A 27,688-nucleotide genomic window follows, 5' to 3' on the forward strand; every position below is an offset into this window, starting at 1 on the left:
CAAGTATAAACATGGGCGGGCTTGTGGTTACAGAGTCAGGCGCCCATTTGATTAGTCATCCGGATACAGAGCAAAGGTTACATCTCTTGTGTCAACAACGATTCATTACCATCAGCAGTCTTTTGTTAGCTGTAATCTATTTGGAATTAGTTAGATAGGAAAGTTAAGCAAATGAGTCATTGACCTTTAAGCAACATACCCTGCTCTACTTGTGCGTCATAAGGTGAAGTGCAAACATATGCTCTGGGGTCGACTGGTGTATTAACATTTCTTTGTGCAGATGAAGCGGCCACACCATATGTGCTGAGGTGGCAAGTTAAAGAGACTAATACAAAATGGTGGCTAGGAAACACAAAATGGAGGAGCTTTTCGTCCATTACTAAAAACTGTATTTCCACAATCGGCCCTTTGGACGCAAGGTCCAACATTTTGTTGCGGCCTAATGCACATGTTCATATATGGGCCGGCTGTTACTATAGTGGGCCTCATTGCGCTCATTGACGTAATCAACAGTATTTGCGTCAGGAGGGTTATTATCTGAGATATCAATGTCCATCAATTGTTGGGTTACAACATCCCTCATAATAAGAGCATTAGTCACAGTTATTGGGGGCATTGGGGGTGGTTTTAACAATCGCCCCATACACTGGCAACACATGGGCAGACAATTGATTAGAACACAGCACCCTATTACCACAAGGAAGATAGCCACTAGAAACATCCCTATCTTCCAGCCCCAGGCAGATAAGGCGTTCCAAAAGGAACCTACAGGATCCCAGGGGCCAACATCGCTATGAGCCTGGGCACCTATATCATATAGTCTTTTGACAGCCTGCCTAACCGATGTTGATGAGTCAGGAATATACGTGCAGCAAGATACCCCGATCACTCTACAGACTCCACCCCGTTCTGCTAACATCATGTCTAACACAATCCTGTTTTGAAGAGAAACTAATCTGAGAGCCTTGAGCTCAACTGTTATGTTCTCAATTATGCCTGCTGTCTCTTCTATAGTAGCTTCTAGTAGACGGGACAACCTGCGTATGTTTCTGGAATTTATGGCAGGGCCATACCAAGGAACAAAGGCCTTTAGTACATCACCAGCTATCTCAGCCGCTGTATCCCCTTGATCAACACTCCTCCTACCTCTCAGAGTTCTGGATGCTTTATTCACTTCTGCAGTACTTTTTACAGACATTGCTGGTGTTACAAGACCTAGGTGACAACAGCCACCCCAATTCACTGGTAGCCATATATAGGCCCTGGAGCCACAAATGAAATAAACTGAGTCACCGATATAGAGTGGAACAGTTATTTCCTGGGAAGACACTTCAAATGTCATATTGCAATTGGTACTATTCCCCATGTTGGCGGTACCGTTGCTCCTAATACATATACTCCCAAGCACACTACGCTGCCTCATTTTCAAAAAAGGTATCTCTCTGGTGTCCCTATGGAGCGGAGGTGTGCTATCATTTTTTACCAACAGCAGTGGGGTGAATATGTTAGAAAAAGGGAACGTTGCATTTGGCAAAATAACTCCAGAGCAATTTCCTGACTGGAGAATGTCTTTGTCATAATGGGTGTACAAGGAGGCAGTTGGTGTTCTAGTGGTAGAACGGGAGTTTACTAAGTTGCTGAAGACCCTTATTAGCTCAACTTTCAGTATTGCAATGTGTAATGCATAACAGGATGCTTCAAATGGCAGGGGTACTTGGAGAAGGGGTATACCTTCGTCTACATAGGCTGGGAATTGCATACAGATCCAACAATTATTTTTATCAATTACTTGATGGGTCTGATGAAGTAAGGTAAGGAAAGAATTATGACGCATCTCCTCTCTGTGATCCATATCCTCTGGTGGTACTGTAACTGAGGGGACAAAGTCAGAGGGAAGCTCTGATGGGAGCGGGGCTGTTTTTGCAATTGGATGGTAGAGCTCTAGGAGATACAATAAACCGATGACCAAAGACATTATGCAAAATAACATACAGAATATGCATAGTTTGGAGTACCAGCGCCCCCTTTTGTTCACATTAAGGGTGGAATATGTATCCTCCATTTCTAGTAAAGGAAGATGTCTAGTTGTTCTTCCAAACGGAAGTACCATTCGCTCTCAGAATTTTTTTGATTTCTATAATCTCACAAGTGCGGCAGTTCAACAGTGTTCGTTATAGGCCTCACTGTTTCAGACCTTGCAATTGGCAAATTTGACCTCACACCCTCTCCTCCTATGGGTCGCTGGGCTTCGGAGGTATTTCTTTATTCTCTTTTCAGCTCAGAGTCGGCAGTGTCCTTATTTTACTAACCTCACTGCACAAGTTAGTCCTTTAAAGTTGGCACTATTCAGTGCGTGGCAGTTGGTGCTTGCTCCGTCCTAAGCACTCTTCATCTTCCTTGGGCGTAGATTGTATCCTGATGCAGCTTGTTGATCATCAATGCGTGCAGGAATGCAGTCACCAGTCCTTCGGTCAGAACGGTCCTCTTCCGGGGGCAGTGCTGGCCAGAACGGTGGTGCTCTCTTCACGTTTGAAAGATGAATCCAACTTTTATGTCCGTCACATCGAACCGCCGTCTGTGTGACTAACAGAACCTGCGCTGGCCCTTTCCACCTGGGCTGCAGGCTGTTCTTCCTCACAAAGTTCTTGGTCAGGACCCAGTCCCCGGGTCTGATGTTGTGTACTTCTCCTTCCAGAGGCGGGGACCATGTGTCTCTGACCTGTTGGCGAATGGTAGACAGGGCAGAAGTTAGTTCTTTACAATAGTCCAACAAAGCAGAATGCGTTAATTCTTGCAACTTTGGTGGAGAGGCAAACCCATAGACATTTGCTGGTTTCCCCATGACCACTTCATATGGAGAAAGTCTGTTTTTGGATGTAACAGTTGTCCTCATGGAGAACAAGGCTAAGGGCAATGCATCTACCCAGCTGAGAGTGCTTGATGCACATATTTTTTGCAGTTTATTTTTCAATGTAGCGTTACAGCGTTCCACAAGCCCTGCTGCTTTTGGGTGATAAACTGAATGAAAACTTTGCTTTATCCCCAACCCTTGGCAAACTAGGTTCATTATTTTATTCGAAAAATGTACCCCGTTGTCACTCCGAGACTCCTGGCCAAGCCATAGCGGGTGAAGTACTCTCTCAACAACATTTTAGCTGTGCTCAATGCGGTGTTATCTTTTAAAGCGAATGCCTCCACCCAGTTACTGAAACTGCATATAACGACCAAAACATATCTTTTGCCATTGGCAGGGGGCATTTCTATGTAATCCATCTGTAGGCATTCAAAGGGGTATTCTGGCAATCTGAAATGGCCAGGTGGTACTTGTATTCCCTTTCCCACATTGTGGAGAGCACAGGTCATACAGTTCTTGGATAGTTTTACAGCTGTCTTCCTAATGTTTTTGTTGACCCATATCTTTTCAATGGTATTTGTCATTCCATCAGCCCCCAAGTGTGCGGGACCGTGAACCATGTGAAGCATGGGTAGGAGAAAGCTGTCGGGCAGGACCCACCTTTTCAAGTATCCCTGTGTGTGCATCCAAGCCCCAAAGTGTGTGTCAAAGTAATATCCTTCCTTAACCCACTGCTTCCTCTCCTCTTCACTTGCAAATTCTTGAATGTCTTTTATCTCTTTGTAGGGATCAATGTTTGTCTCTTCCTTATCAGTCTTTGACACTACATATGTTAAAGTGTACTCATTCAACGCAGTGTGTTTTGCTGTTTCATCGGCAAAGGCGTTTCCCTGACCTACATGGTCTGTGATTTTCTTGTGTGCGCTACACTTCATGACGGCCAACTTAGTTGGTAATGCAAGGGCATTTAGTAGTCTTGTGATCAAGGTGCCGTGCTGTATTTTCGCACCTCCAGATGTGATGTACCCTCTTTCGGCCCATAATCGGCCGAAGTTATGTGCCACCCCCCATGCATACTGACTATCAGTGTAAATGTTTACGGCTAAGTTTTCTGAAAGCTCACATGCTCTAGTTAGGGCAATCAACTCGGCTGCCTGAGCAGACATCTGTTCTATTTTACATGTTTCTACAACTGTTTTATTGGTTGTGATTGCATAGGCTGCAGAGGTAGTTCCATCTGGTCTCTTTAGACAAGAGCCATCCACAAATAGTGTTCCATCGACCTCTTGCATAGGTGTGTCCGCCAGATCAACTCGACCCTTCGTTTCAGTTTCAGTGACAATCACGCAATCATGTTGTACTTCATCCTGCTCCGAAGGGAGAGGCATCAGAGTAGCTGGGTTTATGGTGTTACACCTCTGCAAGGTCACATTAGTGGCCATCAGTATTAGCTCATACTGAGTCAGCCTAGCATTAGTTAAGTGCTGAGTTTTGGTTTTATTCAGCAGTATGTCTACTGAATGAGGTACGTAAACCATAACTGGATGTCCAAGTACAATAGAGTCTGCCTGTCTTACTGCAGCAGCCGCTGCAGCAATATTTTTGAGGCAGTTCGGTAGGCCCCTTGCTACCGGATCCAATGTTGAGGAAAAATAGGCACATGGTCTATTCTTCTCTCCATTTTTCTGGGTTAGTACAGCCATTGCGCATCCTTCTCTCTCATGTACGAACAGTGCAAAATTCTTAGTGTAATCTGGTGTGCCCAAAGCAGGTGCATTGCATAAAGCAGTTTTCAAAGCCACAAAGCTATCTTGATGTTCTTTATCCCAAGGAACAGGATCTTCCACATCTTTGTGAGTTAAGGACAGTAATGGTTTGGCCAGGTAAGAAAAATTTGGTACCCATTGTCTACAAAAGGAGACCATTCCAAGAAATGCACGCACATCTTTTTGAGTTCTAGGTCTGGGAATGTTCTGCACTGTTTGTATTCTTTCAGATGATAATCTCCTCCCACCTTTCGACAGGAGATGACCTAAGTAAGTTACCTCCTGTCGACAGTATTGTAACTTAGCTGGCGAAACCTTGTGTCCATGCAGAGCAAGAAATGTTAGAACATCATGCGTAGCCTGCTTACAAATGTCCTCTGTCTCAGCTGTGATCAGTAAGTCGTCTACATATTGCAGTAATACTGTACCTGGTGGCAAAGCACAGTCATCTAATTGTCTCTTTAATGCCTGGCTATAGATGCTAGGGCTTTCAGTATACCCCTGGGGAACACGACAGAATCTATATGATCGCCCTTGGAAACTGAAACTGAACAAATACTGACTGTCTGGGTGTATGGGGATACTGAAGAAAGCGTTCTTCAGGTCTATGACAGTAAACCACTGGGCTGAAGGTGGTACAGATGAAAACATTGCTGTAATGTCAGGTACAACTGGGTATTGTGGTTCCACTATTTTGTTTATGGCTCTCAAATCAACAATCATCCTATATTTGACCTGTCCCGTTCCATCATCACGTTTAACCACAGGTAAAATGGGACTGTTACATGGACTGCTTGTAACTTCTTGTATGATTTTACGTTGTAATAAGTCTGATATGACTAATCTAATACCCTCCTCCCCTTCTTTAGATATTTTATATTGGGGAATGCGAGGTAACCTGACATTCGGTTTTACTGTAATATGTACTGGCTCAATATCCATTTTTCCTACATCATTTGGTCCATGTGCCCATAATTTTGGATCAATATCCTGTAGTTCAGGTGGTATGTCATGTTTGTCTGAAACCATGTATTGTCTGGACACGTCTTGTTTTTTACAAGTCAGATAGACACCATCTGGTGTACAGTAAATAGTAGCATGCATCATTTTCAAAGCCTTTAAACCAAGTAAATTTAGTGAACATTTCTCTGTTAGTACAAATGGCATACTCCCTGTTATAGGACCAATTGTGAAATCCAATGGTCGCGAAATGGGGCTTGTGACAACAGCATTTGAAAATCCCACCGACTTATCTAACCTTCCCGAGAGAGGAACATGGGGGAGCAAGCGGTGGGAAATCGATGTATTAGTGGCACCAGTATCTAGGAGAAACTTTCTCTCTTCACCTTCAACTACCATTTTTACATATGGGCCTGAAGAATCCACTGGTATCTGCACTCGCTCCCTGTCCTCTCCTGGGCATCCCTATTGTGTCCAGTCCTCGTTGTCATCATATTGTGTATAATCTTGAGTGAAATACGCATTGCTCCTATTATTGTCAAAATAGTTTGTCTGCTCAGTGTCACTATAATTTCTTTGCTGTCCTCTACCTCTCCCCCTGTCTACACGGGGAGTTGAATTTCCTCTGTAAGTGTTTGCATTATTTCTCATACTTTGACCCTGGCCCTGTAACAAAGGGCACTCGTTCTTCCAGTGTCCCTCCTGATAGCAGTTAGCACATTGATTGTATCCTAACCCTGCTCTCTGTTGCGCCGGAGCTGAAGCAGCTCGACCAACCCCACGACTACGTCCACCTGCCCTCTGAAAATTTGTACGTCCTCTTGACCTTCCTCTGTCAGGAAAAGCTTGCTGCATCAATGCCTTTGTTTTTAATTCCTTCATTTGCTTATCCTTCTTTCCCTTCTCTGAGTTTCTCTTATTCTCATAATAGCACGCCATTGTCAATAACTCAGCTGGATCTTTAGCAGTCCAGGTACTTTCGTATGTTTTTATACTGTCCGATAGCTCAGGTAAAATGTTATTAACAAACTGGTTAGCAAAAATGCGCTTTCCTTGTACTGTCTGGATGTCCTGTCCACTGTGTCCTTTAAAAATCTCTTCTATTCTGCTAAAAAAATCAGTCACTTCTTCTCCCTCCTTCTGTCTACATGCAGTCATTTTATCCCAGTCTACTTTTTGTCTAGGCAGAATTTCCTGCATGCGTGTTATAATGTGTCCAGGTAAATCTTTTAACACTTGTGGCACATCCTCTCCTGCTGCTCTGAGATTATCCGCAGCTGTTATGGCTACCCAGTTAATATTTGCGGAATTATGATCTCTAACTGGACGCCATAGTTCCTGCGGTACTAGAAAATCAAACAGAAGATCGACATCTTTCAATATCATGGGCGTTAAACTAAGAGCAGATTCAAGATGCTCATAAAACACTTTCGGATTACTTCTAGGATCAGGCAACTCTTTCTTTAAGGCCAATAAGTCAGCCCTAGTCCATGGAGTGTGTACATATTGTCGGACGGCGGCGCGACCTCCTGCCGCAGGAATTGGGTGTACTTCTCTCATAGGGAAAGCTGAAGCATTATCCCTGAGTTCTGGTCCTGGGCCATAATGTTGGTGGATATGTTTATTAGTGGTATCACACATAATGGCATCTAGTTCTTTTTGGTAACGATAACATTCATCGAATGCATCCTTACACTGTATGTCTGTTAATATGGAGTTCTCGCTATCCCTCCATAATTGTCGTAACCATCCTGGTGATTGTAAAAAAACTGTACTGTTGTCCATTACGAGACGACAATGGTTAAACAATCTATTTGCCATACTATTAATGACAAAGTTCTTAGCTCTTAACTCCATTCCTTCAAATGTTTCCCGGGCTTCTATTTTAGTTATGTCCCCTAAGTCCATCCATTTTTCTGTCATTTTCTTTATAATATCTTTCTCTGCTACGCCTAATCGCGTGGGCCTAACATACGTGTCTGATACCCGTCTGTCCGTCCTTGGTGAACCAAGGTAAGGGGAACCCAACCAATCGTATGGTCTGTGTGTATATACTGTGGGGGAATCACTTTGTGAGACCAGTGGCGTCAGTGGTACTGGAAGTGTCACGCTGGGAAGTGTTAGGGCGGGCGGTGTTGCTGAGGGGTTTCCTACAGATCCATGTGCGCCCTGCGAACCAATAGTAGGGGAGGCTGTTTGTTGGGCCTGAGCCGGTACAACAGGGGCGGATGCCTGTTGGACCGACACGGCAGGAGGGAGCACATGCTGAGTTTGCGGTTGGACAACAATGTTAAGTGGTTGGCCTCCAATACCGGGACCTGGGGGAACAGGATTTTGAATATTATACGGGGGAGGCTTGTCTAACAAGTCCTCTAATACCTCATCGACAGGCGGGCAATTTCTTTTGTCTACTGTGACAAAACACTTTTCTGTTTTCATCCGAAATTCTCTGTCATGCTGTTCAATATTTTCATTTATCTTTATATCATTATATTCTGCTACTTTGGCCGTAGTTGTTTTATTTTTTTCTCTTTCCCTGTCTTGTTTTTGTTTCATGGCCCTAGTTCTAGCAGATTTCTCCCACGTTTGAAATGCCTCAAACATAGCAGGTCGGACTTTTCGTTCCATCATACATTGCTGTAAATACTGTAATTTAGCTAAATCAAAGGTACCATCGATAGGAAACTGTAATTCCTTATTTTTTTTTGTGTACTCATGCCATATTCTATTGTATAGGTTCACAGTTACTCCTTTTTTTATCATCAATATCCAACCAGGACTGCCTTCAACAGGGTTGGGGACGCTTTCGTCCAACCGATAACCTGAACTTACACAACAGAACGTTTTAGAAATGCATTTCTTCATTGTTCCTATTATTTTTAGTTATAACTATTCTTTTACCCTTTTAACCATAATTTATTCAAAACTTGGTTACAAAACTTATTTTTATCAAAACATGCAACAGAACAATCTCACCAATCTGTGGTGTGTCCTTGACTCGTCCTTAAATCGTCCGACTGTTGGTCTTCGGACAACACGTCTGTTTCAAAAGGGAGCAGCTCGTGGACCTCTGCCGGGGAATCCTGTTGTCAAGAGGCCAGTCGGGACTTCAGATGGCAGCTGCTGCGGAGAAACGCTGTCTCCTTCGTGCAGGGGCCCCTACGATCATTCGGTCCTCAGTCGCACCTCTCAACCACGGACTCAGGTAGCCGTTGGATGTCCCACGGAGAGGTCCCACCAGAGTCGCCAGCTGACAAAGTTGAATTCTTCTACCTCGGCCAGGTATGTTTACAAAGGAAGACCAGCAGTCGGAGGCAACTGAAACATAAAAAGATTTATTGCGCTCGAGCGGGTACACCACCTCACAGCTCCATGTGGCTATGAGGGAAGTGGACAACTTACAATAGTCAGAGACAGCCTTATATACTTTTGTGCTTCATAAGCGTAGGTGGGGATGGATATGATAAATCAGCAGCTGTCAAGGATGATTAATGATCTCCAAACAATATCACGTACTGGTCAGGGCCAGTGACTCTGGAAATATGTATACTTGGCTTGCTGAACAATAATATAAAGGTTACTCACTAAACCCCATCAGTCATCAATAATCTTGTGATACACAGAAAATAAAGCAGAACTATGCATAACTTGTGCCAAGTATAAACATGGGCGGGCTTGTGGTTACAGAGTCAGGCGCCCATTTGATTAGTCATCCGGATACAGAGCAAAGGTTACATCTCTTGTGTCAACAACGATTCATTACCATCAGCAGTCTTTTGTTAGCTGTAATCTATTTGGAATTAGTTAGATAGGAAAGTTAAGCAAATGAGTCATTGACCTTTAAGCAACATACCCTGCTCTACTTGTGCGTCATAAGGTGAAGTGCAAACATATGCTCTGGGGTCGACTGGTGTATTAACATTTCTTTGTGCAGATGAAGCGGCCACACCATATGTGCTGAGGTGGCAAGTTAAAGAGACTAATACAAAATGGTGGCTAGGAAACACAAAATGGAGGAGCTTTTCGTCCATTACTAAAAACTGTATTTCCACATTGTCATATTGCTTTTTTATTAATAAAATCATAATCAATGTTTTCCAAACTGGTGTGGAGTTTTTCACTCTGTTACTGTTTGAAGTGTTGCATAAATACTTTAAGCAAAGTACATTGGGTTTGTGTGGCACTCCGTGAGTGTATTTCGATAATCCTCCTATTCAATTGTTAAGGTAAGTACTTTACACATTGCCTCTTAAATTAAGCCTGGCTTCCTACTCTGTGTCAAGCTACCACAGTTAATTTATGGTGTGTATCTGACTTACCCTGACTAGGATTGTGGTTCCTACTTGGACAGGGTACATACCTCTGCAAACCGTAAACTTAATTTCTAACATTGGTGATCAGTGGTGAGGATAGGACTTGTGTTTATGCAATGTCATCAGGGAGTTCTGTGAGGTTACCCTTGAGTCCATGGGAGACAGTAAAGGGGTCCCTAAAATCGAAGTGCCCTCAAATACTGCAAAGTATAGACAATGGGTTACCATCAATGGGCAAGGTGTTGAGGCTCTGAGGGACACACGTGCCAGGATGACTATTGTAAGGAGTCAGCTGGTGGCCCCAGAGCAAGGTATGCCAAATGCATTCCACCAGATTGTGGTGGCTGGCAATAGGGAGGGTCACTATCCAGTGACCATTGTTCGATTTGAGTGGGGAGGGGGTCTCAGGTCTTCTAAAAATTGCAGTAAGCCCTGCCATACATGTGAACTGTTTCTTAGGGAATGACCTTGAGTACACTACATGGAAGGAAGTGGACCTGAAGACACACCTGGTAATGTTAAGGTTGCTTGAGTGCATATGTGCTACCACCAGATCCATGGCTGCCCAAGAAAGGAGTCAAGGAGGGCTGGAGCCTAGAAGAATTGCTCAGACAGATGCCAAAAGATAAAAGGCAAGAGGCGTGGGAAACCACCCCCTGAAGGTCTCTGTGCTGAGGTCCATGGGCACTATAGGAGGCCACCTCAGAGGCAACTGAGGAGGACATTGCTTCTCTTGGTGACCTGCCTGAGCTTGCTGGATGGCCAGTAGAGGGGCACTCACCAAGGAAGAGGTCTGAAAGGCACAGAAAGAGTGCCCAACCATGGGGGGCATAAGGCAACAAACCGACGGCCAGATAGAAGGTGATGCCTCTGGGAATCATCACATCTTCTGGGAGGGAAACCTCCTGTATAGTGAGGCTAGGGCACCTGTCTTTGTGGCAACAAGGGCACTGGTCATTCCCCAATGCTACTGAGCCCTTCTACTGGAGTTGACACATGAGATACACTTGTTATGACATCTGGGGCAGAACAAGTCCTTTGCCAAGCTTTTCCCCTACTTATATTGGCCCTGGATGAAGATTTGCTCAGATGCATTCTGTAAGGCTTGCTTGACTTGCCAGGTCAGTAGAAAGGCTGGGCAGAGGCTGAAAGCCCCTTTAATCCCTTGTGTGTCATTGGCACCCCCTTGAAAGGGTGGCATTGACATTGTAGGGCCTATGGAACCCCAGACAGCCTCTGTCAACAGGTTTATTCATGCCACAAGACTCACAGAGGCAATACCTCTGAGGGCTGCTACTACATCTGCAGTTACAGTGGCTACAGCCCTAATGGGGATGTTCACCAAAGTGGGTTTCCTCAAGGAAGTGGCGTCTGACAGGGGCACCAACGTCACAACTGCTTAAATGCAGTCAATGTAGAAGGAGTGTGGAGTGGCTTATAAGTTCTCCACCCTCTACCATCCCCAAACGTATGGGCTTGTTAAAAGGATCAACAAGATCCTGAAAGGCGTGATCAAAGGCCTGCTTCAGGCCTTGAGGCATAAGCAGGACGTCCTCTTGCCACACCTTCTGTTTGCTTACAGAGGGGTGCTACAGAAGGGAGTTGGATTTAGCCCCTTTAAGCTTATGTAGGGACACCCTGTAAGCCGGCCTCTCAGTTTGGTGAAGGAAGGCTGGGAGCAAGCTCCCAGGAACACTCTCTAGGGAATAGTTAGCTACCTGCTGGGCTTCAAAAGCCAAATGGCGAAGTTGTGGAAGAAAGCTTCCGATAATTTAGAGGCCCGCCAAAAAGTAATGAAGCCATGGTATGACCAAATGGCTACCCCTGTGGAATTACGACCTGGATAGAAAGTGTGGGTGATGGAACCTGTGGAGCCCAGGGCCCTCCAAGCCCATTGGACAGTGCCATATTAGATAGTTGTGAGGAAGGGGGAGGTCACCTATCCGGGTGGACCTCAAGACCCCCAGGCAACCCGACAGGGTGCTCCACATCAACCGTCTCAAACCACACTTTGAGAGGTCTGAGCTCACTATGCTGTTGGTGACAGATGGAAGGCAGGAAGATAAAGTGAACAACTTCCTGACCTCTTAGCCTCCAAGGAGGCTAATACTTTCTCAGTACAATTGTGCATTTGTTGGACAACATACACATCTGAATTGTCCTAGACTGACACCATGCATACCATGCTAGCTCACAGTGTACCATCTGTACCCCTGACAAGGTATCAAATCGATTGTGCAACCTCAGAACATGACAAAACTGACTCCCCAAGGAAACTGTGGTAACAGGTCTTAAACATTTTTGTTTGGTTACTCATGCATACGCAAAGAGATACACAAGAAATACACAACATCTGTGCGCTAAATGTGGCTTGAAGCTGGCGAATTATATACACATGTTCATGGGGTGTCCAAAGATTCAGGTGTTTTGGGAAGAGGTGTGTAAAGCCGTGGCTGAAATTCTGAAGAAAAAGATTCAGCTAAGCCCTCTCCGAATATTTTTCGGGGTGGACAGTGAGTTAGTTGGAGATGAACAAAAATGTATATTTTACGCGATGCTATTGGCAAGAAGAGAGCTATGTAAAAAGTGGTCTAGTCCCCTTTCTCCTACTTATATAGAGTGGAAACATATTTGAGATATAATTTAAATTTGGAGCAATATCCTTAGATAGGCGAAGGTATGCCATTTGACGTCCAGTTATGGAATGGTGAGGTAGGAAGGGCGGTCCAAAGATAATGCCTATAAAGCAGACCTCGGAAAATGCACAAGCCAATCCTAAATCTCTAATATCTCTCAAGAACTTCGGTACCTGAGAACGGTTGTTGGGTGAGAGAGTCGAAAGACAGGAAATCTGGCTATATGAAGTGCAATTGGCAGGTCTCTTGAAAACTAAGCCGAGTATCAGAACCTTGCTCTCACGGCACGATAAACGGCGGTTTTCTGACAGAGGTGCTTGAAAGGTAATCTGAGGCTAATGAGGACAAAGAAAGAAAAACAAAAGAAATACACAAAATGTAGGTTCAATATTTAATGAAGCATTGTGATTCTGGAGTAAAATATGTGTGCTGCAATAATCAATAGAAGGAAATAGAATAATGATACAAGCATAACGAGAATGGTGAAAAAGATAAAGAGTTTAACCATTTTGCTGCTCCAGAATATATGTGTGTATATAAGTACTGTAAATTATTGTAGCCTTACCTAGCACTTCCTAACCTAGTGTGCCTAGGTTGAGTGAATCTGCCAAATCCCTCTAGGGTGGTCTAACTCCTGTTACCTGTAAGTAAGTGTCATCAGGGTGCCCATCTTGATGGGTGGTTGGGCAGCATCCCTTGACATGAGGTAATCATGAATCAGCTGTGCTGGGATTCCGGCATGGGGTGACCTCTCAGTGTCAATGAAATGCTCCTCTGTCTAAATAAGGGTGTGATGTTGTTCATATAATAAACATCATTCATGTTGCCATGCTGAAGCCCAAGTCAGGCCGCTATTGTTTATTCTATTGTGATAGCTCTGCAATAACAAATACAAGTTTCCATTGGGAATTGAACCCTTGTTCACAATGTTCAAGGTATTTGATAATGTGCCTACAAAGTGGAAATGTAAGCAAAGCTAATTAAGAAAATATTATCCTACACAGGCATGAAAAACAAATTTTTGTCAAATATCATTGTGTTTAAGGAAAGAAGACAATTAAAAAATGGGAACATGTAACATGATGGTGTTTCTATTCAGGCCCATGATGTGATCACATAACACCCACCCCTTGTAAGCAAGATGACTAAAAAGCTCCCTAAACAATGTGTAGTATGCAGTGGCATAGACACCTAAAATCATCAGAAGCATTGTGCTCTTTGAGATTAAAAGCATTCAGAAATCCACATGTAAATATAATTGAAATGGAAAGTTAAAAAGTGGCACAATTTAAAAGCAATTAGAATGATAAAAACATAGCCAAATTAAAAGATAACACAACTTTAAACTGCCAAATAGTTTATGTGTTCCAAGCAGTAGATGACACATTGATGTATCCAGCAACCACAGACAATGTTCCCAGGGGCACTCAACCCATCAAGTCCATAGAGCAAACATGTTCCAGTGTATCCTACCAAGCATCCGCCAAGGGAGGAATGGCCAGTGCTGAGCACGCTGAAAACGAGACAGGATCCAAATTTCCTTGAGCTGAAGCATCCGAGGACGAATCATACATAGTATGTGTTTAAAAGCAATGGCAAGGGCAAAGGACAACGATATAAGTAGACCTTTAGAGGACTCACCAGCAGTTTTATGTCCAGAGATTGAACCAGTTGCATTCCTATATTTCATACATCTCGAGGGGAAGTTGAACCATTAGGAAATTGAATGTTAACCTTCTCTGATTTATATGATTTATAAAATTAAGAGAGCAAAAACTGTATATTAATTAGTGTAGAATTTAAAAACATTATATTATCTTTGATTTTGTTTCGTAGGCTACGCTATTTAGTGCCCCAAATATAACATTTATAAATAAAAAGGAAACAAAAGAATTGTGAACTACACCATAAACAATAAGGTAATTATCGTTTAGAAATTTGTCATAAAAAATGGCTCTGTTAAAATGTGCTCCCTCTTTAGTAACAGTGGGCTTGTTTCTTCCCTATTGGAATTTTCAAATTTGTGTTTGGGAAGACTGGAAAACCTGTTGGGTCATACCAGAATTACAAACTGTTCTGGTATGTTGACAAGCCTTGTTTTAATGTAATTAATATGACTAGTAAGACATCTATTGTATCTAATATATCATATGAAATGACTTAGGCTTATCATTTTAGGATATGCAGTAATTTAAACTGTGCCATCACCATAATCTCTGCGAATAGCAGTGGTCCATGCGATTTAGCATCAAGAAGATATCAAGAGATTCCCCATGCAAGGTTTTTGACCTGTGCAAATCATGTTGGGTAATAGATTGTTTTTCAGAATATAAATGAGGAACTAATACCGATATACACGAGATTTCCCTTATAGCCTATTTTAAGCTGGGGAAAACAGATGTGTCTTACTAGATACATTCAGGTCATCAGACAAAGAAAGAATAGAATTGGTTCATCCCATTCTCATGCGAGACCTTGTTATGAGGGTATGGAAGTGAGTAATGATTAGGTGGTTGGAAGATTTGAATGAGTTCTTTTAAAGAATAATGATTTGGTATGTTGAGTCATTAGATTAAACGTGCCAGTATATTTATGTTGTAAAGCAAGCCATTTATTTAAAAGATGTTGAGCTATGGTATGAGCTAAAAAATGTAAAATCTTGTTCTGAATTATGAAGATACTACTGAACCTGCTAAGTAGATAGATTGTGTTTTATTGTGGTGAATATGAATTGTGAAAATGTTTATATATTTATACATTTTTATATATATATAGATTGTTGGAGCACGCCTATACCAAGCCTGAAGAAAAAGGTTTGACCAGTGTTAACCCTCCGAAACGCGTCGCTCTTTGGCCTACGTTTAGTAAATAGGTTCCTAAGAAATCTATTGTGCACTGTATCATTTATGCTATTTATGATGGATTAATGTACTTTTGTTTGGCTACATTTATTGATTTTGTTCATATTGTAATTTTTATGCTTATTGTTTTTAATGTGCAATATTTATGTATTACTCTTTTTAAATGACAGAATTGCGTCTTATGCAAACCAATCTAATGAATTCCTTTAAGGAAACACTGTTTACAAAATTATATTGATTAAAAAAAAATTCTGGCAACTGAACAGATTGACCCTCTGTGGATTGAATGCAAGTAAGGTGTGAATGAAGTTTGGATGCTAGTTGCAAAGTTGGAATGCTGAAAGAAAACCCCAAAGGGAATTGTTTCTAGGCTTTAACATGATGGAATAACTCCAAAGACCATGAGAAGGTGCTAACCAACCCATAGCCAATTGTTTTAGAAGGTGCTCTACCACCACAGTACTAGACATGTTAAAAATGCTGTGCGCAAGCTCCCCCAAATGGTGTGGGAAATTAGAGCGGAATAGCAACTGTATCTCAGAAGAAGACCTTGCAACTCGAAGATCAAACGTCTCCCTTGCAGATGTTAAGGCCACATTCTTTCGGAACAATAAGGCTTTCAGTCAGTCTAGGCATTAAAGTGCACATTCAAAAGCTTTGTCAAAGGTCAAAGAGTTGCATCCCTAACTGTGTGGGCAGGTGGAAACAGTACTTGTGTGCAACAGGTCATGACCGCAGAAACCGTTACCAGATTCTCATTACAGAGTAATCTTAAAGCTGGACGGATAACAACCACCAGAGAACCCTACAGATAACACCTTAGACACTATGCACATGCCATGAAGCGAAACTTCTTGGCAAACTATGGAATATCCCAAGGTACTCTTGCAGTCAGTCCTGCTAAGAAAAACATGAGTTTCACCATTCCTACATAGGTATTTGAAAGGTAATATCCATGATTCGCGTACATTCCCTTCTCCTAGCGCCTCATATCTTCCCACTTGATGGTGCTGTAAGCAGTATTGGAAGTGAAAGGTCAAAATTGGCAGAGAAATAAAGTAGTGGATTATCCAATCTGTGGAATGTATTTCAGCAACAGTGAATTGTAGTTTTTCTAGCTTCTCCATGTGTAACATAGTGGATGTCATGTCCTTTCTAGCAATGATGGTCTGTTTTAAGGTGCAATTGCATGCTAGAAATAACTGCAGGGGTGGGCAGAGTTTGTGGAGTTACACTAGGCGGAATTCCACTGAGTTGTATAAAAACTCACTGGAATTCTGTGACGTTCTGCTTAGCCATAGGGCTCACAGAGGTCCTGCTATAATAGATTAAACATGACTTTCATGCCTCTGTTTTTTGCCCTTACCTCGTCTCTTTTGCTGCTCCAGGTATGTGATCTGCTCCCCCTTTTTCAGCCCCTGATCCGCCGTTGCTGTTCTTTTCCTACCACTGCCTGTCCCTCAGTGGTCACCTGTCCCTTGCAGTGCAGCCACGAGTGAGGGACTTGACTGGTGCAGCAATGAGTGAGATACTGGCCTTGTGCAGCCAAGAGTAACAGACTGGTCTCGGCTCTCCGAGCATCGGCTCCGTCCAGTCTCCCGACACCTCCCTCGACAGGGCTGGATGGGTATGTGCCAGATCCAAAAGTGAAAACAAGCACAATGCTCCATCAAAACAAACACAAAGCAAGCACAATACTGTGGAAAAAAAGACCACAACAAGCCCAGCCTTGCACTGAATGAACACAGATTACAAAATTAAGCATGTGCATAAAGGTAAAACTTAAATGACTCAGTGTAAACAAACAGTGTTCTTAACTTTTAACAAATTTTAATCCTGGGAAATGGCCGTAGTGTGATGATTGGGCGAGCACCGGTAAACTCTACTACACTACGCAGGAGGTAGAGTTTTTTTCTGAACTCCACGTACAAAGCAGAGCTTTTGCATGCACTGCCAGTGGAGTAGAGTTCAATGTCTACCCCTAGAAATAAGCTAGAGGCATTAAGGTGTTTTATTGGAACGTGACCAGTATGAAGTGTCCATAGAGACGTACTCAGTAATATGATAGCCCTAAGCAGCAACTGCCCATGTTGTAAAGAAGACATGTTACTCTGTATGATGTCAATTCAATTGCAGACAACACAATGCTACCCAGAGAGTAAATCCTGGTGGCTAACGTAGTCATATCATTATCAACTACTACCAGAGCCCTTTCTAAATTTGTCCTGTCAATTTCGCACAGTCTGTCAGCAGCTTCCTGCTGTGAAATCTTCCACACTTCACTGTATATAGCATACAGAAACTGATTTTGACGTGGTCTTCGAGGACCCAACAAGAAGTCCTGTAATTCCATATCATCAGAAAAAAGGGACAAGTGTTGTTCACCTGAGACAACACGGATTGTTTAAGACAATCAAGGCACAACTTACCAACGCTGTATGTTGTTACCACCCCCAAGTCTTTTGTCTGCAAGTAACATGGGTCAGGCCTATTCATCCTGTTGTCAAGAAAACATACCTGACATCCTTTAGCATCTTACTTCCACACTAACCATCCCTCCTGAATTGTTCGTGAAGAAGTGTATGTTCTGTTGCGAAGCATGTTGTCTAATATTTCCTCCAAGTAAGTTGTGAATTTTGGACAGTTCGCATATAGTGCCAAAGTTGGAATGTTTGGTGCATTTAAATTTGTTCTCTTAGTCAGGCCAAGAAGGATGTTTGCTGCACAAGTATGTTCAGGAAAATCAGTCAATGTGGTATAAGACATAGTCTAATTAAAGCCTTGTTCCTCTGAACCTGCAAATCTCAATACAGATTTTAAATAAAGATTGCCTTTCAAAAAGTCAGACCCTTGTATAGACAGCTGGGGAAATAAAAGAGGTAGACTAAATCAGCTTGTTGTCAGTGAGCACAGTTTTCTTCGCCTATGAAGGTGTGAGTTTATTAGAATGAGAAGGCTCTGGGTCAGATGAATTGTGATCAGAAAAATATGCAAATATCTGTGCAAATGCATTTGAGCTACCCCATGGGGGTGTGGCGACAGTGATCCCATTGTGTGTAATTAAATACTGCATGTAGAGTACTTGCTTTATGCAGAAAATGGTGACCATAATGGTGAAAATTGAACATTTCATCATAATTTGAACTACCATCATACAGTTCTTCAGAATTAAAAACAGTAGAATGCTGTAGATCGTCTAGCATTTCATGCACTATATCAATATCCCAATCATCAGATATAGTGCTAGGAGTGATAAGGCCATGCAAAGAAATGTATAATACCTTTGGAATTTGAATCATTTCAGTTGATCCAAGTATATCATAGGATAACTTATCCTAAACAATTCCATCAGGAACCAGAACAGCAAAAATTATCACTAGGGAAAGGTCTCTTCGCACTTTGTGTGATAAAGAATGGGGTGTTAAAACCAAATTAACCAGATCAACAGCAGAGCCTTCTGGTAGATAGTGTCCATTCAGGAGCAAGAAAAACAATCAAAAGGAAGAGGGAAAAGTAAGGAAATTGTACTCCAAATGTATATCTATTGAGGGAAAAGTATATCTTTTCCAGCCAAATGTAAAATTCATGCAGTCTACCTTTGGACAGTAGTGGTGGGTCAGATGAATCCGAAGAGAAGTCATCAAAGTCGATGAAGTAGACTGAGGCTGTTTGATCTATCAAGTCAAGTCAAGTCTGATCTATTTTAGGCAGTTCTGGAGGCTGTGTAGAACTGGGTTTTGACTCAAATGGTGGTACGTTATGGTAGATTCCATAGGGCAGATTTATAACTTCTTGCTCATCTCTGCAAATCAGCAGGGATGCGCCAGAACAGATGCGTGACGCAATCCCCCCTTGCGGCACCAAGGATGCGTCACATTTAAAATGCGGCGCACCATGGTGCAAGGAGGGGCAAATGCGTGACGCATCTTGTGGCATACGGGCGGCGCATTGCTGGAGTCACGTCGCAAGCAACGCAACTCCTGCAATGCACAGGGGCTGCCCATACTTAACATGGTGAGTCACTCCTTACGCCTGCTTCAAGCAGGCGTAAGGATTTGACGCTGCAGCGTTGTAAAACTGACTCCGTGAAATCTTGTAGATTTCACTGCGTCAGTTTTACAGGGCTTTCCTGCGAGGGAACGCCCACCCTGCGACAGAATGCCCACATGAAACCTGACGCTGGTTTCATGTGGCGCAGGGCTTTACAACATGACGCATCTGCCTAGATGCGTCACATTGTAAATAAGTTGCAACGTGGGGCATGGTTTGCGCCACTGCTGCGTAAAAAAAGTGATGCAATGGCAGCGTAAAAGTGTTGCAACGGGCTTGTAAATCTGCCCCCATGTTTGTTTGTTTGCAGAATTGAAATCTGTGTTTCTGTACATGTTGATTGTAAGGCGTTTGTTGATGTAACAATATGAAGTGATACTTCAGTGTTAGCTGCCCCCAGCTGGGAAGAAGAAGCTTCATTGCTCATCAGAGCTTCCATCAGGACTTCATGTAGGGTAGTGAGAGGAGGTAGCCACCCAGGAGCCCTTTTGGCCTACTGTGTAGAACCTACCACATGATGTGGTTTGATGAGATATACTGACACAAATCTGCTTTTTCAGCCAGCGAGGGGTTTGTAGAAGTACAGTTCTGGTACTTTCAGCTGCCAGGACAGGTACAGGCGCTCTGTAGGATGGCCGAATTTCTTTCTATCCACAATCTTCTCCTGGACAAGATCCAAAGATCTTTGGAATCCAACCAGAAGTTGCTGGTACGTCCTTTACTTCACAAGTGGTGGGACATTTTTGCTGGACGTTAAACTGAGTTTCTCAAAAGTTGTCCAGATCCTGTAAAACATTCAAACGTTCATTGATGTACAATGGTGTTTCTGCAGCCAATGTCCTGGGACGGTCGAGTTCTGGGCTCCACAACTTAACCCCAAACAGGATCTCATAGGGAGTCCAAAAACCCAGGGACTTTCTAGGCAGATTATTAAAGGCTCTCTGAACCCCATATAGGTGATGGACCCACCTGCGACCTGAACCTAATACCCTAGCTGTTAAATATTGCTTTAAGACTCAGTCTTCCTCTCCACTACTACTTTTCCCTTAGGATGGTAGGGGGAAGAGTACCACACAGTCACACTCAATACTTTCTGTGGTGTTTCTGTAAGCCCTGGAGGCAAGCGCTGGAACCTGGTTTGAATAAAATGTGGCTCCTGCGTATGTTCCAAAGAAGACTTGCAAATCTTTTATAACAGATTGGCAACAGCTGATTGCTGTGGCCAAACCCATAGGAATCGAGAGCAGGAATCCACTGCTACCAAGACGTATTTGTAGGCCCCATCTGATTGTAAGGGGCTTCAGTGGTCCAAATAAACATAAGCCAGCAGCTTGTCTGAGATCAATAGAGGTGTCTGTGGTGGGCGAGCTATGGAAAAACTTTAATCTGCTGGCAGATGAAGCATTTAAGGACAAAGTCCTTGGTATGTTTGTATTAAACAGTCCACCAATAGCGTTATTGCAATAATGAAATTGTAGCCCCCACTCCTGAATAAGCAACTACTATTCCCTCATGTGCTGCTAGGATTAACCGTAACCTGCGATCTGTTTGCATTATTCAATCCCTCACTATGGGAATCTGGTAAAACTGTATGTTTTGCTGTATGTTTTGCACACCTAACTGGGCGGAGTTTTTTGTTGTTAAGCCTTTCGGCAAGTTGGTGCACTCGCATGCACAGGAGACATCCATCATAATGTCTCCATCTATCCTTGTACTTGAAAGAGTAATTGCATCAACTGCAGGAGTTTGCACTGTTGCTTTCACAGCTTCATCAGCCATGGAATTCCCTGTAATGTATATTCCTACATGCTGATGACTCAGTGTGTGTATGAAATGAGTCTGAGCAGCTTGTGCTTTAAAGTGTACAATTTGGAATCTCTAAACCCATTCTGGCTCCAGTAGTGTAGGTATGTGTTGTAACACTAGACACAGTAATACAAAACACGCAATAAATGTGGAGAATCTGGGATCCGAGTTCTGAAGTGCCAGAATTAGAGCTGTTAGTTCAGCCAGCTGCATTGTGTAACCATCTAGTGACTGCGTGTAGGTTTTGTGAGGGCAGAAATATCCATCCTCCATTCTACAATTCACAGTGGTGTACATTGCAGAGCATTGGTCCTTTGTTCCTATGTCAGGCTGTACAGAACCATCAGTATAAATGATACAATCCTACTGATGACATGACTTGACTGATGACATGACTTCATTAGGCAGTGGATATTTGTTTTCATATTGCTTGTGTTTGTAGTGCAGAGTCAAATATGGAATTCACATCTGCTGCTGTAAGTGATTTGTCCCATTGTATCCATGTTGGATGTAAAGCTTTCACTTCTGGAACTCTGGCCTTTGTGTCAGTTTCTAAGGCTGGGACTGAAGTCATAATAATTATGTGTTTCCCCTGATCCAAAGATCTTTCTCTCGCTACAGCAGTCTGTACTGCATCCGAATATTTTCTGACAGTGCAAAATGTATGTCTGCATTGGTGAAAAAACGTGATTTTTATGTAAATAGTACAGTGTCTCCTTCATTGATTGTGACATAGGTGTATCCTGAAGCACCCCTGCCCTAGCTATTTGGTGGCTGTAGCCTGTCCAAGCTAAAATGGCTGGATGTAGTTGGTAGTTGGACTTTGTTTGTTCCCCCCAGACAAACACAAAATAGAGGTATTAGGTGTGCCTGGATGGGTCATCAACTGGCAGGATGAGGGGAGCTGGGACAGCCACACTTGCAACTGAATGAGCTGTGCTCTGCCTTCATACAAATGACTTTTCACCCCTGCATTGTTCATGCAGCCACCTTGGAGCCATGGCATGGGAGTTAGGAATATTCTAGCATATTAAAGGGTATTCTCTAGAAACATCTACATTAAAAAAGGCACCAGGTATACCAATTGGACCCTCAGACCCACTCTTTAGTACACCTCTGGACCTGTGGAACAATTAGAAGGACTGCTGTGCTGCTCTGAAAAAAGGATTGCTACTCTGTTGCCCTGCTCCCTGGGTGAAGGACTGGACCTGGATCTTGACCCCAGGACCATTGGAATGACTCCAAGGGCTAGTTGACTGGTATCCTGATCAGATATTCAGGAACAGAACAGGCTCCAACTACCTTGAATACAGCAAATGGACTCTGTCTATTGTGAATCCTACCCCCAAGTGATGCCACCCTAGTTCTGAGCCCCTCGAAGTGGGCCTGAATGTGCTCTGTGGTCCTGGTAGCAGAACCAAAACAGCAACACATCTCCTCACAGCTTAGCTTCAGAACCAATGCTCTGCCGCACTTCCTGACGCAGTACTTTGCATAGCAGATCCCCAGTCTCCTTGAAACTACTACTGCATGACCCATTCTCAACACAGACCTTTGCATCGTAAGCCCCTCATCTATGGCCTCCCTCACGATGCAGGACTCTGCATCACATCCCCTCAATTTCATCGGAACCGCCGGCGCAACACATCTTCGATCCAGGTCTTCACATTACCAGCCCCTTATCGATGGCATCCCTGACGACGAGGCAAGATCTCACATCACAGCCCAACTGCTCCTCGGAACTGCATCTGCATGGCATATCCTCAATGCTAGAACACACAACATTCCACAACCAGGAAATAAAGTACTTTGTTCAGCGAGCCTTACCTGGTCCCAATCCACTGTGCCTAATCTGGCCCATGCTTCACTGTGTTTGGCTTGAGCCTGTGTCTTGTCATGGTCCAACACAACCTGATAACAACAGTTGGCGCTTTCTGCTTCCAGGCACTGTTTTTGAACAAAAGCTTGAAATTGCATATCTTCGGTTCTACTGATTGTATTTATGTTGTTTTGGTGTCCAATTGTCATGTCCATTAGGCTAGCTCTGCCATGTAGGCCCCCTTTTTACATACATTGTCCCATCCGCACAACAGTAACGGTTCTGAATAGGTGACCTTTTACCTAGTAGTTTGCTCATGTCTTTTCGACTCCAGCCTCTTAGTATTTTATCATAATCTCTGTTCCTGATGTACATAAACATGTCCTCAGGCACTGCATAATTATTCTGTATAAGGGTCACCACTTTTTTCATCCTTGGCCAACAGGCCCACTGTGAATGATCGCATTGTTTAGAAAAACATTTTTGATTGTTTCCAAAAAATTTATGATTGTTTTCAAAACATTTTGGTTCTAGAGGAAACCCTGGAGTGACCCCTCTAATATAAGAACCTTATTCCTCCCCGGCAAATTAGAGGAGAATTCCTTCCACGCTGACACGGGGTCCTGCATGCTGAATCTTCGACACACATCGGTCTGACATCCCTTGTAGGGAACAGATGGGGTCCTTCATTCTCTACCATCAGGTAAGGGGGGTTGGATCTTCACTAGGGAATTCTTGGTGATTTACATATATATATCTACACACATAAACATGCTTCACACCTACATATCTAGGCTAGGTCCATTTAGGCAAATTATGTAGGGCACGCATTACAGGAGTATGCAAGTGCTACTGTCTTATATGAACTGAATATGTTCATCTTCTTAGCACTAAGGTAGAAATGTATCTACTGTTTACTATTTTAGTGCTTGTGATTTATTTCATATACTTCTGTCTCCTGATTGTTGCAGCATATATGTTTTACACAAGACTGACGCTGGACCAATGAATACTTCTTGATACATCCTAATCGCCATCCTGTGTATATTCTGAGAATAAGTAAGCACGAGAGACTGAGCAAAAAGTACTGTACTGTTTTCCACGATCCCTGAGGAATCAGGGTTGTCATGTTCAGTGGTTGCTAGAAACTACCAACACCACTGTAAGACACACAGGGGTGGTAGTGGCACTGTAGAGCCAGCTGGTCTAATGGCTGACATACTGTGTGTATATCATAGCATCAACATATCAAGCAAAAGGGAGGGTAACTACATAAAGGAACCACAGATACAATTCAATATAAAAAACTCAATTTCATTTAATAAATGTTCATATTAAAAACAAAATGCACATCACTGACAATATTACATAAAATTCAATAAAAAACACAAGAAATAACAGATTACACAGAAATGACAAAAAATAATCATATATTAAGAAGGACCAAAAAAGTGGCAATCAATGTTTTCCTAATGGCTGACATATCCTGTGGGGGTGTCCGGAATCGGTTTGTACACCAAGCCCTCAGTTTAGATTATCCAAAATGGGCAGGTCCTGGGGATTCCTAGGAACTACACGAAACAATAATTTATTAAAATATACTATATTTTCCTAAATTGGTGTGGGATTTTTCTTGTGTTGTTGTTTTCAGTTTATTGCTCTTTGAGCGATGCATAAATACTTTAGACATTGCCTCTAAGTTAAGCCTCATTGTTTTTGTTCCAAGTTACCAGAGGCTTAAGGTTAATTTAGTGACAGGGGTTGTGGCTGTTGCTTGAACAGGGGCCACCCCATTTAACCAACAACCCAGTTTTTTTACAACTAGGATATATATATAATACACTGAGAACAATTGGAAAGAATCACTATTGCTCAACAGTTATATCATTCCAACAAACATTTATTAATGCATTGCTATAATTTTAAATTTCATTGAAACGTGTGACATGCTTGTCAGTTTAAGCAATTATTGTTAAATTGGAAGAATCATCAAATTATGCAGCAGAACCTAAATTGTGAATTCTCAAAGTGTGCAAATTCTGTCACCAATGAAAGTGAAAGAATACACTGTGAAAATTCTAATAAAATACATTAATCCTGATAACAGTTTCAAATCAATTTAAGGTCTATCAAGGAATTTAAGTCCTAACAGAATACAATAGATCTTGCATGATTTATATAGTTGAATTGTTCCACAAAAAATAAAAATAAAAAAATGTACCAGCGGGTTTGGAAATTGGAACTTCGTAAGATTGGAATCATTTATTTATTTTATTTTATGGAGCTTATAGAGCGCGCAGCTACCTCCGATGGAGGTGTCCCGGCGCTAAGATTACATAACTGTCCCCATGAGGAGTAACCAAGATCATATCTTACAGAGAAAAAGGGAAATGGAGAAGAGTTGGCAGTTCCAAGTCCTACCGCCTAGTGAACAGCCAGGTCTTGAGTTTGCGTCGGAAGGCTGGCTCAGATTCGCAGAACCTGAGGTCAAGGGGGAGGCTATTCCAGAGCTTGGCGGCAGTAACGGTGAAAGATCTGCCGCCAGTCCGAGAAAGCCTGAATCTAGGGACCGAATCATGCTTTGGAGAAGTTTAGTTTGCCTCTCTGGATACTTTTTTAAATGAAGGGCCTGACCCCCTCGGAAAGTTGTTGAAATATTTCAACCTGTAATCTTTTTAAAGTCAGATTCTAACCCCACCCAGGGGAGGTGATAAAGTGGCGTAACAAGGCGAAAGGACTTTTTTCCTCCTCTTTTTTGCTCTTTCTATGTGTGCTGCATTCTGCAGCACACATAGAAGGACGAAAATGCCACCAATGATTGTTTTTGTGTAGAAAGGTGTCCCTTCCTGCACAAAAACAATCATCCCTGCAACACAGGCATCCTTGCACAATGGTGCAAGGGTGTCTGCGTTGGCGCTAAGGAGCCAATTAAGTGCCAGTGCAGAGGAAAGCACAGGGATGCATCATATTGCTGTAAATATGGCGCATCCCTGCACTTCCCTAATAATGCAGCTTGGCGCAGCAAGATGGCTTGCAGCACCATGCTGTGTCATTTTCAAATAAATATGCCGCTAAGTGTCTATGTGGTATATTCTTCACACTATTGCATCTCTGACTATGGTGCCTGATACCTGCCAGCTATTTAGAGCAGATTACTCCTTCCATGCAGATGTGTAGGAAAGTGGGTTTCTGTTGCAGTAACCCCTCCACTTTTTGCCTGACATTTGATGCACTTTGACTTGATGTGCCCTGGGTCCCTGCCAATCAAGTACACAGAGCCTGTGTTCTTTCCCAAACCTATACGTTTGTACCCACAATTGGCACATCGCTGGCCACAGGTAAGCCCCTCGTAAAAGGTATGATGGATGCCAAGGACACTGTGACAAAGGAACGCCTCTATGGGCTGCAGCACATATTGTGCAACCCTTGGAGGCCCTGCACCTTCGCACCCATACACTGCCATTGCAGGCTGCGTATTTTGGTGCAGAGTAAAGTGAAGAGTTGACATGGCACACATCCCTGTGTGCCATGCTTGAAACCCACTACCTGGGGCCTAGGTAAGTCACCCATCTAGCAGGGTGCACTAGCGCCCAGGTTAGGGTACAGTTGCATGAGCACTGTACCCTTTTTTGTGTCCAAGTCCATTCTTAGACATTGTAAGTGCAGTAAAGCCATAAAGAGTATATGTTCTTGGAGTTGGTCATTACGAACTCCACAGCGCCATAATGGCTTTACTAAAACCTGGGAAGTATGGTAGCAAACTTCTCAGCATATTAAACTTACATTGATGCCAGTTTAGGATTTAATGTAAAATGCCCTCAGAGGACATCTTAGAGATGCCCCCTGAAAAAAGATCAGCCCTGAAGTGGTTCCTGAATGGCTACCCGTCATTTGCCACTACCAGACAAGTTTATTCAACCCTGGGTGAAGGCCTCAACTCTCTGGGTCCAGAAACAAAGCCCATCCTAGGCAGATGTGTCATGCCTCCTCTCCCAGGATGGGCTGGGTCCAAAAAGGAGAAGCTTCAAAAGCCTGCTGCCTTTTTAAGCTGTCCCTGCCTTCTGCTGCCCCCAACTACTAGCTCCCACCAGTTCTGACCCCGACTTTGCGGGCGGGAGAATCAGAAGGAAAACCAAGTTGGGAGGAGAGGTGTGCCCACCTTTGCCGACCCCCAACTCCTCAGGTGGAGAAGGAAAGGTGATGCACACATCTCAGTCCCCTCCATCTTGAGGATGAGGGGACTCAGCCAACTAGAGAGAGGCTCATGTCCCCTCCCACTGGAAGATGGCATAATAGGAGGTGTACTCATCCCAAAGAAGGAACCTATTGGTCCTGACCGGCACACCCGCATCGTCCCTAAATGTAGTGTTTAGAGAGACCCTGAACCTTGCCTCCTTAGATTTGGCAAACTATGAAGAAGAAGGATGGAAGAAATCGCACAGCAAAGGAGACGGTAGAGAAGAACTGACTTGGCCCCAGTCCACCCGGCGTGTCTGCCGTTTCCAGAGATCCTTTTCCAAAAGTCGACTTGTCCTGCAGCCAGCAACTTCGGAACCCCTGGAAAGACTGACTGCCTTCAACAAAAACTGGATCTCCTGTGAACTGCAGCTCTGCTCCTAAGAA

At 43.2% G+C, this 27,688-nt stretch overlaps 1 protein-coding gene across 1 annotated transcript; it reads right to left on the reverse strand.

The window, feature by feature from the left end:
* Positions 1 to 439: 439 nt before the first annotated feature.
* Positions 440 to 2,726, reverse strand: LOC147732942 (uncharacterized). The gene has a single exon (XM_086958885.1). It carries the CDS (start codon positions 2,108 to 2,110, stop codon positions 440 to 442), a length of 1,671 nt encoding a protein of 556 aa, XP_086815011.1. The 5' UTR covers positions 2,111 to 2,726.
* Between the last annotated feature and the right edge of the window lie 24,962 nt (positions 2,727 to 27,688).

This window comes from Lissotriton vulgaris, chromosome 2_1, assembly GCF_964263255.1.
Source record: "Lissotriton vulgaris chromosome 2_1, aLisVul1.2, whole genome shotgun sequence".
NCBI classification, from domain to species: domain Eukaryota; kingdom Metazoa; phylum Chordata; class Amphibia; order Caudata; family Salamandridae; genus Lissotriton; species Lissotriton vulgaris.